This window comes from Typopeltis vanoorti, chromosome 14 (assembly GCF_054136105.1).
Source record: "Typopeltis vanoorti isolate ZY-2024b chromosome 14, IOZ_Tvanoo_1.0, whole genome shotgun sequence".
Taxonomy (NCBI): domain Eukaryota; kingdom Metazoa; phylum Arthropoda; class Arachnida; order Uropygi; family Thelyphonidae; genus Typopeltis; species Typopeltis vanoorti.
This window is the reverse complement of record NC_143562.1, coordinates 102,972,218-102,986,188: the sequence shown is the minus strand read 5'-3', so window position 1 is coordinate 102,986,188 and position 13,971 is coordinate 102,972,218. Positions and strand designations below refer to the sequence as shown.

The window sequence follows — 13,971 nt, the reverse complement described above, 5'->3', positions numbered from 1 at the left end:
TATTCCGTCCATTCCTGTCCTTTGGAACAGCATTCCTCAAGAAGTACTCCCAGATGACTACAGCCTGCTGCACTTCAAATTCAAAATAAAAAAAAAAACACCAGACTTCTATCTCAGTCCTCATCTGTACCTCACACATGGTAGCACTGATGTGCTTATAGGTCTCTCAACCTCTTGTATATTGGATCAACACACGAGTCTTGTATATAAAATTGCTGTTCCATTTACATACTCAAGATGCCTATGAAACATAAGCAAAAAATTTTACATATGAACAAATCAAGGCTTTCTATGTGAGTTTTCCTCATTGTATTTTATTCTAAGTAATAGTAGTTTTTTTTTTTTTTTAGTATACAGCTACTGTCAGAGATAATTAGTTGCTATTGCATTTCTGATACTATATATTTTTATAATATATTTCTGAAGAATATATTTTAATATATACTAGAAATGTATATTAAACATAGTTTATTACTTGATCCTCAGGGGCTCACTTTAGTGAGTACGGGTGTGGCAAACCCGAGGTACCTGATGCTGGACTATGCCTTACTTCATGTAATATACATCTGTTATATTATCTGTAGACTGGTCCCTCCTCTTCCTCCCTTGATTCTTTCTTTCTTCTCTTCTTGCTCCTTCCCCCGAATGCTATTAGAGTATTCGAGGGGAATCTTTCCTATTTTTCTATGTCATTTCGTCTTGTGCTAACAGGACATTATCAAACACTGTAACATGATCAGGCCATCAAAAAATGTTCATACCACATCGTCCGTCGCGCGGGTTACCAAGGGATGCGTTCGGGTTTTAGGCAGAGGTACCCGTTCGAAAAATATGTTACAGTCTCCCTTAGACACCACTCCTCAGCACTCTGCTAGAGGAAACTTCATCAATGGGCCCGCTACCTGTTTGGGGAGGTGTTTAGGGGCAGCGCAAAGAAATGATTCTGCAAAAGGACAGAAATGGCAACGACACGGCACAAGACTATGGCTTTAGGCAACTGGAACATCTTCTCTCTGACAGGGAAGGAGTTGGAACTGGTTGAGGAAGCCAAGCGCTACCGGCTAGACTTAGTTGGGCTTTCTTCAACCAAGAGGAGAGGCTCTGGAACTGTCGACCTGGATAAGGGGTGGAAGCTCTACTACTCTGGTGTGAGCCCAACAATGTCTGCTCAGGTGGGTGTGGGGATACTCACAAGTCCCCAGCTGTCAGACTGTGTTGCTGAGTGGATCCCATTGGGGGGGGACGGGTATGTGTGTTAAGGCTTCAGATGAAAAACCATGATTTGGCTGTGGTGCAAGCCTATGCACCTAATCTGGAGTCAGAATACTCTGCCTTCCTAGAGGAAGTGGATGCTGCTTTTGACAGGGTGGCAGACATGGAATCAGTCATGCTAATGGGTGACTTCAATGCACATGTTGGAACAGATGACCAGACATGGAGGGGTGTGGTTGGGAGGAACGGTGCCTCTGACCTTAACGCGAATGGGTTGAAATTATTGGACTTCTGCTGTACTAACAGCTTGTCCATAATAAATACCTTCTTCCAGCACCGAGAAGCCCATAAGTATACCTGGTACAGGGATACACTAGAACAAAGGTCTCTGATTGACTTCTTTATAGTCTCAGCAAACCTATTTTCCTCAGTGTTGGACGTTCGTGTGAGAAGAGGGGCAGAATTGTCAACTGAACCACCACCTTGTTGTGTGCACTCTATGGCTTCAGAAACCAGATGCTACCATCAACGCTGGTAGGCCTAAGCAGCTATACCGTGTGAAATGGGAGACATTGGAAAATGAGGCTGTGAGGAAGAATTTTGCAGATGACATTTCCTCCAGGTTCAAAGAGATTCCCAAGCATACTGCAGATGTTGAGGAGGAATGGAAGCTGTTCAGAACAGCTGTCACTGCCTCTGCACTCTCATGGTGTGGCAGAAAGCGGCTCGGCATGGCAACAGGCAGTGAGAAAAGGACACCTTGGTGGAATCAAGAAGTCTGAAAAACCGTCCGGGCAAAAAAGGAGTCCTACCTAACATGGCTTAGAGTCAGGTCACCTGAGATGTGTTTGCGGTATGCTGAGGCACGAAAAGCTGCTGCTAAGGCAGTAAAGACAGCAAAGCAGAAGGCTTGGGAATCCTTTGGAGAAAGATTAGACTCATCCTATGCAAATGCAAACAAAATATTCTGGCTGACCATCCGCCACCTTCGAGGGAGGAAATCGTGCACAGCAAGGGCAATTAAGGCCTCTGATGGTGCACTTTTAACAACCGAGAATAATATCCTCCACAGATGGAGGGAATACTTTGAGGGCCTTCTTAACCCGGGTGGCCCAGCAGTTGTGGACATCCAAGAGGTGCAGATCGGGGCAATGACTAGTCTCACACCAGAACAGGTCCATTTAGCAATAAAATCGCTAAATTCGGGCAAGGCTGCTGGCGATGATGAAATTCGGCCTGAAATGCTAAAAGCCTTAAATCGAGACGGTGTTCTCTGGCTGACTCGAGTGTGTCAGGCTGCTTGGATATCTGGGTGAGCACCAAAGCAATGGCAGACAGGCATAATAATACCAGTCTTTAAGAAGGGATACCAGAAGGATTGCAGTAACTATCGTAGCATCTCTCTGCTCAGCCTGCCTGGGAAAGTGTATGCTAAGTGCTTGGAAAGACGGTGCAGGAGCATAGTTGAGTCAAAGTTCCAGGAAGAACAATGTGGCTTTCGTCTTGGTAGAAGCACAACTGACCAAATCTTCACTTTAAGGCAAGTCTTTGAGAAATCTTGGGAATATGCCAAGAATGTCTACACATGTTTTGTGGACTTGGAGAAGGCATATGACCGGGTTCCTCGGGATAAGCTTTGGCAAGTAGTACAGGAGTGGATGGTCAACTATTAGCTGCCATCAAGTCCCTGTATGAATGCCCAGAGTTTTGTGTCAGGGTAAACAGCACAAAGTCTGAACCGTTCACAGTTTCCGTTGGCCTCTGCCAAGGGTGTGTTCTGTCACCCCTCCTTTTCATAATATTTATGGACTGGATTGATAGGCACAGCCGAGGCTGAGTGTGTCAGAATTGGAAAATGTAGCATTGGACGTCTGCTTTTTGCAGATGACCTAGTTCTGCTTAGCTCTTCCACAGATGACCTCCAACGGACCCTGGATAGGTTTGTAGCTGTTTGTGCAGACACCGGAATGAAGATCAGTGTGGCCAAAACTGAAACATTTGTGGTCTCAAGACAACCATCCCAATGCACTCTAAATGTAAGTGGAGTCCCAATGAGATAGGTGGAGAAGTTTAAATACCTTGGGTCCATGTTCACGGATGATGGAAAATGGGACGTAGAGCTAGATACTTGAATTGGCTTAGCAAGCTCAATATTGCGGGAGCTTGGCCGTTCGGTAGTATTGAAGAGGGAGTTAAGCCAGAAGGCAAAGTTGGCTGTCTTCAATACAGTCTATGTCCTCATCTTCACCTATGGTCATGAGAGTTGGGTAATGACCGAAAGAATGCAGACACGAATCCAAGCGGCTGAAATGAGGTTCCTTCAAGGGGTTGCGGGGATGACAAAACTCGACAGAGTCAGAAGCTCTGCAATTCGGGAAACCCTCAATACTCAACCGCTGCTTCTCCGTGTTGAGAGATCACAGTTATGCTGGTACGGGCACCTGGTCAGAATGCCACAAGAGAGGCTCCCTCAGCAGGCCCTCTTTGCCAAGCCAGAGGGTGGGAGGCCACGTGGAAGGCCAAGGACTTGCTGGATAGATTATATCCAAAACCTTGGGTGGACGTTTGGGAATCCCACCAGAACACCTGAGCTTGGTGGCAGAGGATCGTGACCATTGGAGGTTCCTCTTGCAGCTGTTGCCCCCACAACCCAATTAGGAAGAGTGGGCCTTGAATATGTATGTATGTATGTTTATTACTTGGAGATACAAGAATAAACTTCATATATATGACATGGAAGAAGAATACAATCCTTTCAATCAATTATAATAGAAAGGCATTCAGAAATATCACTGCAGTTATAGAAGAGTGTAAGTACCATATTGTTGAAAAAAATAATACTGACCAACTTCTTATGAGGTTAAAAACACACAAACAAGCAGGGGCGAATTCTCCATGCTTGCAGCGCAAGCTCATTAATTGAGAAAGAAGTAATATTTATTTGTTAATAAATGCATGCATCTACAAGCATTCCATTTAGGCTTTTATTTTTGTAGACAGAAGACGTCTACAAAAGCTTGCGAGGCAATAACTGAGCTTTGCGTTGTGTATCGAAGGCTGATGCTTGCTCATCTAGTCAAAGCTACCTTGGCTTGCTCGGTTGTAGGAGCTTCCAGGTCCTTGCTGCAGCACGCGATTTCATGCACGCGCATCACCATTTCTGCTCCCTTTACGTCATCTTAAACACAAGGCCATACGCAGTCAAAGTAGCTGTAGCCACTGAGCTTCAGCCAGCCTTTACAAGTGTGTGTGTTGCTTGGGAAAATTAAGTTATAACCAATTTTTTATGACGATGTTATTGACCATTTCATAAAGAAGAACCGTAGGGTAGAATTTGTATTCAAGTAGCTAAATTGAAAAAGATAGAATATCATTTGTAAAATAAATGTTGCATTTGTATGATTAAATGTACATAAATTTCTAAATATATAATTTTAAATGGTCAGTAATTCATTATTCCGCTAATCAGACTTGCGTGAATTTTAAGACCAGCATTTGCCCCTGCAAACAAGCAAACAAAAAAGATGCATTTTATTTAGTACCTTGAAAATTTAACTACCTGGAATAGTAATAATCTCTCATGCAAGTTAGAAAGCTGCTTTTATCACCAAAGACAATTTTAATCTCACCAATATTTTTCTGGGAATTCCAATTATTGAAGGTTGTAGACATTTTATTTATATTTTCTTAACTTTGCACAAAAAAAAACAGTGCTACACTGTTTTCAATGCAGCACAATATCCTGTGCTATCCAAGTCCAGACCTGAGGAATTGAAAAGTAATTCTTTGGTAAGTTCTCCATGCTGCCAGTGTACTCTGCAAGGCACAAAAAGAGAGTATCTTGAAATCAGCCTGAGTCTAAATCTTAATAACATCCATATATAGCTTTGCAGACACCACACACCTCTGAAGGATATAGAAGAAGAGGTAAGTTTTGGTAGATATGGTGTTTGTGAAGCAGATGCACCAAGTCGGTTTTCAGCATAGTAGGTAGCTATTTAATGATGGAGGGTACTGAGGGATCAACTCAACATTAACAACTTGTATGCTGATAATGTAACTCTTCTCCTCTCTCTCTCTCTTTACTACAAGGGCAGGTATTCTTCAATCCAATACTAGTCGTATACTGGGTTTTACTGCTTTTATCCAGCCTTTGTTTTATAGATTATAAAACAGTCTTTGTTTTATAACCTATTTTTAATTAATTTTTTTTAAAACTATTCTCTATAACCCACAATACTGTATTGTCCTTTCTGACACATACTCCATGTGTAAGATAACAATTCTGAGCAAGTTTTCTTGTCATAACTTCTGCCCAGAGTACATTATATACCATAAGCACTGTGTGTGCATGGGTTCCAGAAAAAAAAAAAAAAATGCTCTAAACACCAAACATGGAACCTTTCCAAGTTACTTCAAGCCTCCAGTTATTAAGGTAGTGGTTTTACACCAGATGATGAAATTCATATTCCATCTGATGATGTTCACAAACATCTATGCCCACAATGGAATTTGTGCCCATGATGTGTTGGCTAGAAAGTGGGTATGTCTACTCAGCCAAATGGATAAATTCTCACTATTCCCACCAAAAAATAAACTTTCTGTTGTGGAAATCCAACCTGGGCCTTTTGAGTGAAAACCAGGTATCTATCCTTACTTGGTTTGACACAGGGGAACTTGATCTAATCATCAATAATCATTTGCCAGCCTGGTTGGTGGAGTGGTTAACATACCTGCTCTCCAACTAATCATCTGTAGGTTTGAATCCAGAGATGAGTATGAGTGCTTGTGATTGTTTTTAGGTGTAAGATGAATTTTGTCAATTGAGTAAGACCATTATCCCACTTAATGCATATGTAGCATGAGTGCATTTAATCTCTAGAGTAGATTATTATTATTATTTAATAATTATTTTTTATTTAATATTATTTTATTTATGATTATTTAGATTATTTATGATTATTTTAGATTATTATTTAATAATAATAATAATAAGAGTTCCAGATTATGAATAAAATAAATAAAAGGTATAATATTTTCACTTGGTAAGACTATAAAATAAAGATGCCAAGAAATTGTATTCTCGGGTTCATCCTTTATCCAAACGTAAGCAAACAAAGTTTGTGCGTGAAGTCAATTCATGACTGGGCTACTTGTATATAGAGGCTGATGACTTCAGACCAATTCCCTTAGTATCCCATAATGCAATGCACATACCCTTACAGACATGTGTAATGCTATGCATTATGAGAAGGGCCACTACCCAGACTGGTTTCGACCTTTATCAAGGTCTCATCAGTAAGAGCCAGACCCAAAAACTGCTCGGGGTAGTGGCCCTTCCCATAATAATGCACAGCTTTATACATGTCCATAAGGATATGTGCACTGCATTATGGGATACTAAGGCAACTGAAGTAATCAGCCTCTATATACAAGTAGCCCAGTTGTGAAGTGACTTCATGCACAAACTTTGTTTGCTTACACTTGGATAAAGGATGAACCCGAGAACAGAATTTCTTGGCATCTTTAATTTATGTTAATCATACCATTGAATAGAATGCTTCTACCATTTCCTACTTGGAAGAAAACTTGTTTCTAGACAAATCAACGAATCTATGAATTACTAATTCACATGGTTCTCTTAATAGCATACCGAGCACCAACACCTTTGTGATGCAAGACAAAGTGCAGTCATTTTACTAGGTAAAGGTACAAGCAACACTACACCATTTGGGGTGTATTTAAAAGAAATTGACTTTAAAATCTGAAACACTGCATGTGTTAATATGAACTAGTTTGTTTATAATCTCACAATATATTCGGTGTTATTATTTGTTGCTATTTATTTCTTTATGTAAAAGCACTGAAGAAACCACCAGTTTGTTGTTTCAAAATTTCTAAATGACTAATAAAAACCTGAAAAATTAAAGAAGACCATTTCTTGAGTGTATAGTTTGATTTTTCAGAAAACACCTTTGTGATGCAAAACAAAGTGTTTTGTTACTAGGTAACAAAACTAGGTAACAAGCAACGCTACACCATTCGGGGTGTATTTAAAAGAAATTTACTGTTTAAAATCTGAAACACTGTTATCAGTGACTGTACGAATGAAAGACAACGGAGAGTAGTTCATGCTTTTCAGTTTGAAATCAGCTCAATTTTTTTTTTGAAAGTGCGAGAAAAAAATTTTAGGGTTGGCTGTCCACTCAGTATAAGAATAGAAATTGTTAACTTAGTGTTCTAGCAACAAGGCTGGTGTATATATATATATATATATATTTTTTTTTTTTTTTTGGCATCCAGAGAAAGACACTGAACACAAAGGAAAGCTACTTAAAGGGAGAAAATTGACAACACAAGAATGTATCACAGCGATGAGAAAAATGTTACTATTGTTACACCCTGATAACTTAAGAATGCGAAAATTTCAGTTATCATGATGTAACAAGAGAAGAAAAAAAAAACCTATATAGATAACTAAGTAAGCAAGCTTGTTCCTAAGCAGATATCGTTAAGAGCCTTTGAAAGTAACGAATACAAAAAAATTAAAATAAAGAAAAATATGCTTGCATCCAAGTGAAAAATATAGCTGAAATTGTTTGTTAAACTAAATAAAAAAAGAAGGGAATTTTATTAGTTGTGATATGATAAAATAAGGTTAAGTAAAGCAAAAAAGATTAGTCATAGGATTTTGTATGTGAGAGGCTAGTTTTTACACTTGAAATAAGAGATTAAAGATTTGAGTTAATTCTTAGAAAACTTTGGAAAGGGGGTTAATTTAGTATAGATGACATAGAGGTTAGCTTAAACAAAAACTAAAGCTCAAGGTCATAATTCCCGAATTGAAACTTTGTCATGTGTCAGTCGCGTGCACACGGACCGCATGATGTTTTGGCAGAAAAACGCCACTCTAATTGGTCAGTGAAATCGACTCCAGTAAGGGGGAGAAGAAAAGAAATTGAAGAAGGTGCCGTAGGGGTCATTGTATAAAAGGGTTAGGAACCCCCACCAAAAGGGGCTTTTTTCCTCAGTTTTCTTCACGAGTCTTCGGATAGGTCTCACGCGGTCTCAATAAAATCCTTTTCTCTGAACCACCACAAAGAGAACAAGAAGATATTCAATATATAAAAACGATTGCAATTCCGTTTGTAAGTGGCATCTCCAACAAGCTCGTCAATCTCCTCAAACAACATAAAATAAAAGTAACATTCAAACCAATAGAATCTATTAGTAAACTACTAAGATCTCCAAAAGACAACCATCCTTTCTACGAATATGCTGGAGTTTATAATATTCCATGCTCATGTGGCTCTAGTTACATCAGACAGACTTCGAGAAGCCTCGAAATCAGGAAAAAGGAGCACATTGGCTATGTCAAAAACAACAGAGAGGACATTTCTGGCCTATCGTCTCGTTTCTCTACAACTAACCATGTCATCGAGTGGGACAAAAGCTGTTCCCCTTACATAGAGGAAGATTACCATTCAAGAATTTTCAAAGAGGCAGCCACAGTCGCCCATTCTACTGTCAACCTTAACAGAAATCAAGGCCTAATACTCCCAGAGATATGGAAAACCCTAATCAGAACCTTAAAAACGGAAGAAATGAACTTTAATACAAACTACAGAAAGTTCCTCAGCAACAGCTAGCTGATCTTGTACACGGGTTACGTGTTTCACTCACGTTCGATACTATTTTATTTGTAATTATTCTAGTCAGTTTTTTACAGTTATTCTTGTCAGTTTGCAGTTACGCATAATTGTGAGATTGTTTAAACCTCTATGTAAGCCCTGAAGATGCCAACAGATAAGTGTGGCGAAACTAGTTGGTTCAGTTAATAAAATTGATCAACACTTGATCGGTAAACCAAAAAATATTATTATTTACTAATTTATGATCAAGAAAATAACCTTCATGATATTTTACTACTATTTTTTTTTTTTTTTTTGCAATTTTTTGGGCATCTGAAAATTGCTAAAATATTTACATGGAATATAGTACACATTCCATAGCCATTAACACAATAAATATGTGTTTAGCACAGCCAATTCACTATAGCAAACTCACAGGAACCAAAGGAATAGTTTGTTATAGTGATAGGTGTGAATTTCCTTTAGTATATCACTGGTGTAATCGACACTGCATTGGCTGAGTCTATTCAATAACTTGTTACAGTGAGCAAATTCATTATAGCAGTGTTTGTTATAATAACTGTTATCTGTAATTCCAAATAAAGTTGAAATATTTTTGAGGCTCAACAAAAATTGTTCATTCTAATTTGAAATCAGGCACTACCTGTTTATTTTATAATCTCAAAAATTAACATGCATGCTTATGAAGTTTTAAACATTATTATATAAGTGTACAGAAATGATATACAATACTTTTAAATACATACTTTGAATACTCCTGGAGTATGTTCATCATCAACTGACTTGCTTTCTGATTTTTCCCACTTGCACGTATTAAGACAATTATAAGATACAGTTACGAACTCTATAGCATATCTGGAATGATTGTATTTAGGCCACAGTTTATCAAAGATTATCTTTAACTGAGTGCTGTTAGATGTAAACTGCAGATGGGGAAAGTTGTGACTACGTAATGCCTCACCATTGACAGACACCTGTGGAAATAATCTAGGTTATAACTAAGCATGTCTAAAAAAAAACATGACATATCTGCCAATAGCTTATGCATAAGTTATTTAAATTGTTTTCAATATAAATGATACATAAATGTTCAAATTAACATTTGACAGGACTGATGCATATATTTATTCTAGTGAAATACTGCTTTTACTCAAATATAACTTGTCCTCGCATATATCTCTCACCCACGATTTTACTTTACGAATAGAGAAATTAAAAAGTTTCGCACACATCTTGTACATGAAAAAAGTTTAAAACACTTTAAGAAATAGATAGTGAATGTTATTGCAGCTTCAGATATTTTAGAATTCGGCTGAAAAGAATCAGCATTTGAACTCAACAATCGTCAGCTTGCCTTTGTCGTTGAGTCGCGCAATCTTTTGTTAATACCAATCATATGCATGTCTTCATAGCTGTGCTATTTCTACCGGCCTACCATTGCTGTCATGCTCAACTTTCACTTCTCATTAGTCATTCACTAATTTGAATCTTTAACGGCGATTAGCATTGTTGCTAAAGATTCAAATATATCACATGATGAAGGTGAGCGGCCAATTGTATAAATAATTGTAAAAAAAAAATTTAAATGTATTCATTTTATAAATAATGTGAATGAACAATTATAAATTATAATGGATACTGAGGTTTAAATTATAAGCATCAATTTAGTTTTTTCCTGAAAAACTTTAATTTCTGACAATCCCCGCATATAACTTGCACAATTTTTTAACCTGTAATTTTTGGGGACAAAGTACAAGTTATATGCGAGTAAATACAATACCATATTAAATTTTATCGAATTCATTACACTGGCCAACAAAAAAAAATTTTTTTTTCTGCTGATTATGATCTGACACTTGTTTTTTACTAATTTGGGTGCACACTGATTTCAAATATCAAACCCATTTTTCTCTATCACGTCAGGTTTTTCCTCTATGGCATTTTCTTTTTGCTAATTTGTAAGTTTTTGATAGTTTTAAGGAGGCAGTACTATTGAGAGGATCAAAAAAAATCGATTTTTTAATATTATTTTCTGAAAGTATGTACTTTTAAAAATCTGTTCCTAACTTTTTATCAAGAAATTCAAAAAATTCCCAAAGATATAGCGCCTATTATTCAAAGCGGTGTGCAGATCAGAATCGGAGCGCTCACCGCTCTCGCTTGTTAGTAAACGAATAAATGCGTAAGAACCTGCAATGGCATGTACTGGGTGCTTTGAATGCGAGCTAATACATTTAGGTGATGAAAAGTAGGCGATGACAACTGCCTAAAACAAATGAATGCTATATGCGTCATAACGGACAAAGAACGATCGAAATGAGTCAATCGTTAATTGATTGTGAAAGTATGATGAGCGCTTATAACGTTTCAATAAAGTCTCTGGTTTTTTTTTGTCTTGTTAATTGCATGTTAGTCGGCAGTGAAGAAAATACATCATGTCTACTACTCGAAAATGTGTCAGTAGTGTAGATTCCTTCTGCTACATTTGTGGCAGCTTTACTGTTCCCAGTCAATGGACAAATATCACAGATTTCGTTAAGAAAGTGTACTTTGCATACTTTGACGTAAAACTTGCAGATCAGGACAATTCATGGGCTCCAAATAAAGTGTGTAAGTCATGTGTAGAAAATTTACAACAGTGGAGCAAGGGAAAATGCCAAAAATTAGCTTTTGGCGTTTTCCTTGTTTGATGATTCGGCGTGAACCGAAAAATCATTTAGATGATTGCTATTTTTGTTTAGTTCAGACTTCTGGTTATAATAAGAAGAATAAGAAAAAAATTGTGTATCCAAATCTCGACTAAGCAATTTGGCCAGTTGCTCATTCCAATGAAATAGTCATGCCAATTTATAAAGGACTTCCTTTACTTGAGAACGAGCATGATTGGGATATGCCAGATGTTCTTGAGGAGCAAGACCCGGGTGTTGATTTAGACAATGAAAATTTAATTTCTAGTTCTGGACCGCAACGTTTTACTCAAGTGGAATTGAATGACTTAGTAAGAGATTTGGGCCTACCAAAGGAATCATCGGAATTGTTAGCTTCAAGATTAAATGAAAAAAACTTACTGGAGCAAGATACGAAGATAACTTTTTATCGTAGCAGGGAAAGTAATCTTGTACAATATTTTAAACACGAGTGTGGATTTGTTTACTAACAATGTGTCAGGTTTACTAACTGAAATGAGTGTTGTACAATATCATCCAAATGAGTGGCGTTTATTTATCGACAGTTCAAGCAAAAGTCTTTGATGTAAATATTTTTCACAATATAATAATAAAATATACAGGAATTCAGAGTAAAAATATTGGAAAACTTGAAAAATTTCATTCCTGAAGATTTTTCAATCAGGTTTCACTTATTTACTCCTGTTTATTTATTCCTCAACGACAGGAGTGCCACATGCACTTATCTCCCGAATAACCTCGAAAGCAAGTAATTGCAGTTAATAAGGGAAGGAATAGGCTAAGAATACTAATGAGTATATGTGTGGGTATATTTCTGGGTTTTGAGGAGGTGATCGGTGCAGTTTGTTAAAAAAAAAAAAAATAAAAGGTTAAAATATTATCTAGGAAAGGAAAATAATAAAATAAGGAATGATGAATAAAGAGTCTTAAAAAACAAACCTGTAAACCTTTTAGAAGCATACTCATCTGGTGTTATATTTAGATGAGCAGCAGTTGGAAGTCTTATTCGACTTTTGAAGGATGCCAGTGGTTGGCAGATCACAGTTAGAAAACACAGTGCTAAAGGAAATTGGAATTGGGTTGAGCTGTTTTGAATTAAGGAAGAAGCAACTGGCCTTAAATCGCTGCATGTTTTTCCTATTCGGTTTGCTTGTTTTTCGGCAAGAAAAAAAACAAAGAAAAAATTTCAGAGAGGAAAAACCTTCCATCCTCGTATGAGACAGGCTAACTCACCTTCAGGTTAAACGCCCTGATAAAGGCGCTTGACATCCTTGATAAACGTAGGATGCTGACGTCCTTTTCAGCAGTTTCATTAAATGAGCTGTAGAATTTTTCTCTTCTCGGTTTCTGCAGTTTTGTAGAAAATAAGTTTAGGATGAAGGACTTTTTTTTATACATTCACACCAAGTTTTTTTGTAGTTTTCCATTTTCCAGAGATGAGATGTTTCTTAAAGTTGATTTTTCTGTTTTGGAATTTTCGAGTTGGTTCGAAGAAATGGCTCAACAATGCGTGCATGATCGCATTGTTGAGCCATTTTTTCCATGAGGAGACGACTACGAGAGTGGCATACCTAAATATGCTAGAGAAATTTGTGTTTCCCAGATTGAGAATGTGTAGGGCCTCATTTTCCAGCATGATGGAGCAACTCCACATTATGGCGACTGCGCGTATCCCACTGCTTGTGGCCACCGCGCAGTCCTGATTTGATTCCGATGGATTTCTTCTTTTGCGTATATTTATATTCGTGTATAAATAATTAAGTAAAAGAGTTATTTTCCCAAATGATTACTTTTTCCGATTTTTATATATGGCTATGTTTGTGACCGAACAATTCATTGCGAGGAAATATCAGAAAAATTCATCTCGCAAACTACTGATTGCAGAAAAAATTCGCTGAAAATGTTATTCGATAGAAAATTGAAATGATATTGCATTGATACCGATATGAAAAGTAAATGCAGTGAAGATAAATTTCGTAAAGGCGTAAACTTTTACTAACGCATAAACTGAACAAACTTATTTGCCATCACAATAGATAAATGTCTTTTTACTGTATTCAGTGTTAAACAAAGCCACCTGTTTTCTGGCTTCTGCATTATAGCATCTGTTGAAGTGAAAGTTTCTTTAATGGTACATGGACATTTTCATTGTAGTCTTCAGACAAAACAGAAGTAGTAAAAATTTATCAATTCCTGAGTAAAAATGAATACTTCTGTGTGTTATAAGAAGTTGATTTACAACAAAATATTAGCATTTTTGAGATATCTTCTATTATTGATAAGACATAAGAGCTGCTGACAGTAAAAAATAAATAAATAAAATAAAAAAAACATAATGTATTGAGATTAACAAATTGTTCAATGCTAGCAATGTTGAGTTCTTTCCTCATATCGTTGTTTTTAATATGATATTGCCATTG

The 13,971-nt window shown here is 37.2% G+C and overlaps 1 protein-coding gene across 1 annotated transcript in view; it reads right to left on the bottom strand.

Moving 5' to 3' along the window:
• LOC150099810 (glycosylated lysosomal membrane protein A-like) overlaps positions 1 to 13,971 on the bottom strand; it is a 101,642-nt gene that overhangs the window by 22,949 nt on the left and 64,722 nt on the right. The window contains exon 4 of the mRNA XM_090403909.1: positions 9,611 to 9,838. Coding sequence (XP_090260035.1) covers positions 9,611 to 9,838 — 228 coding nt within the window. The remainder of the gene's footprint in view (positions 1 to 9,610; positions 9,839 to 13,971) is intronic.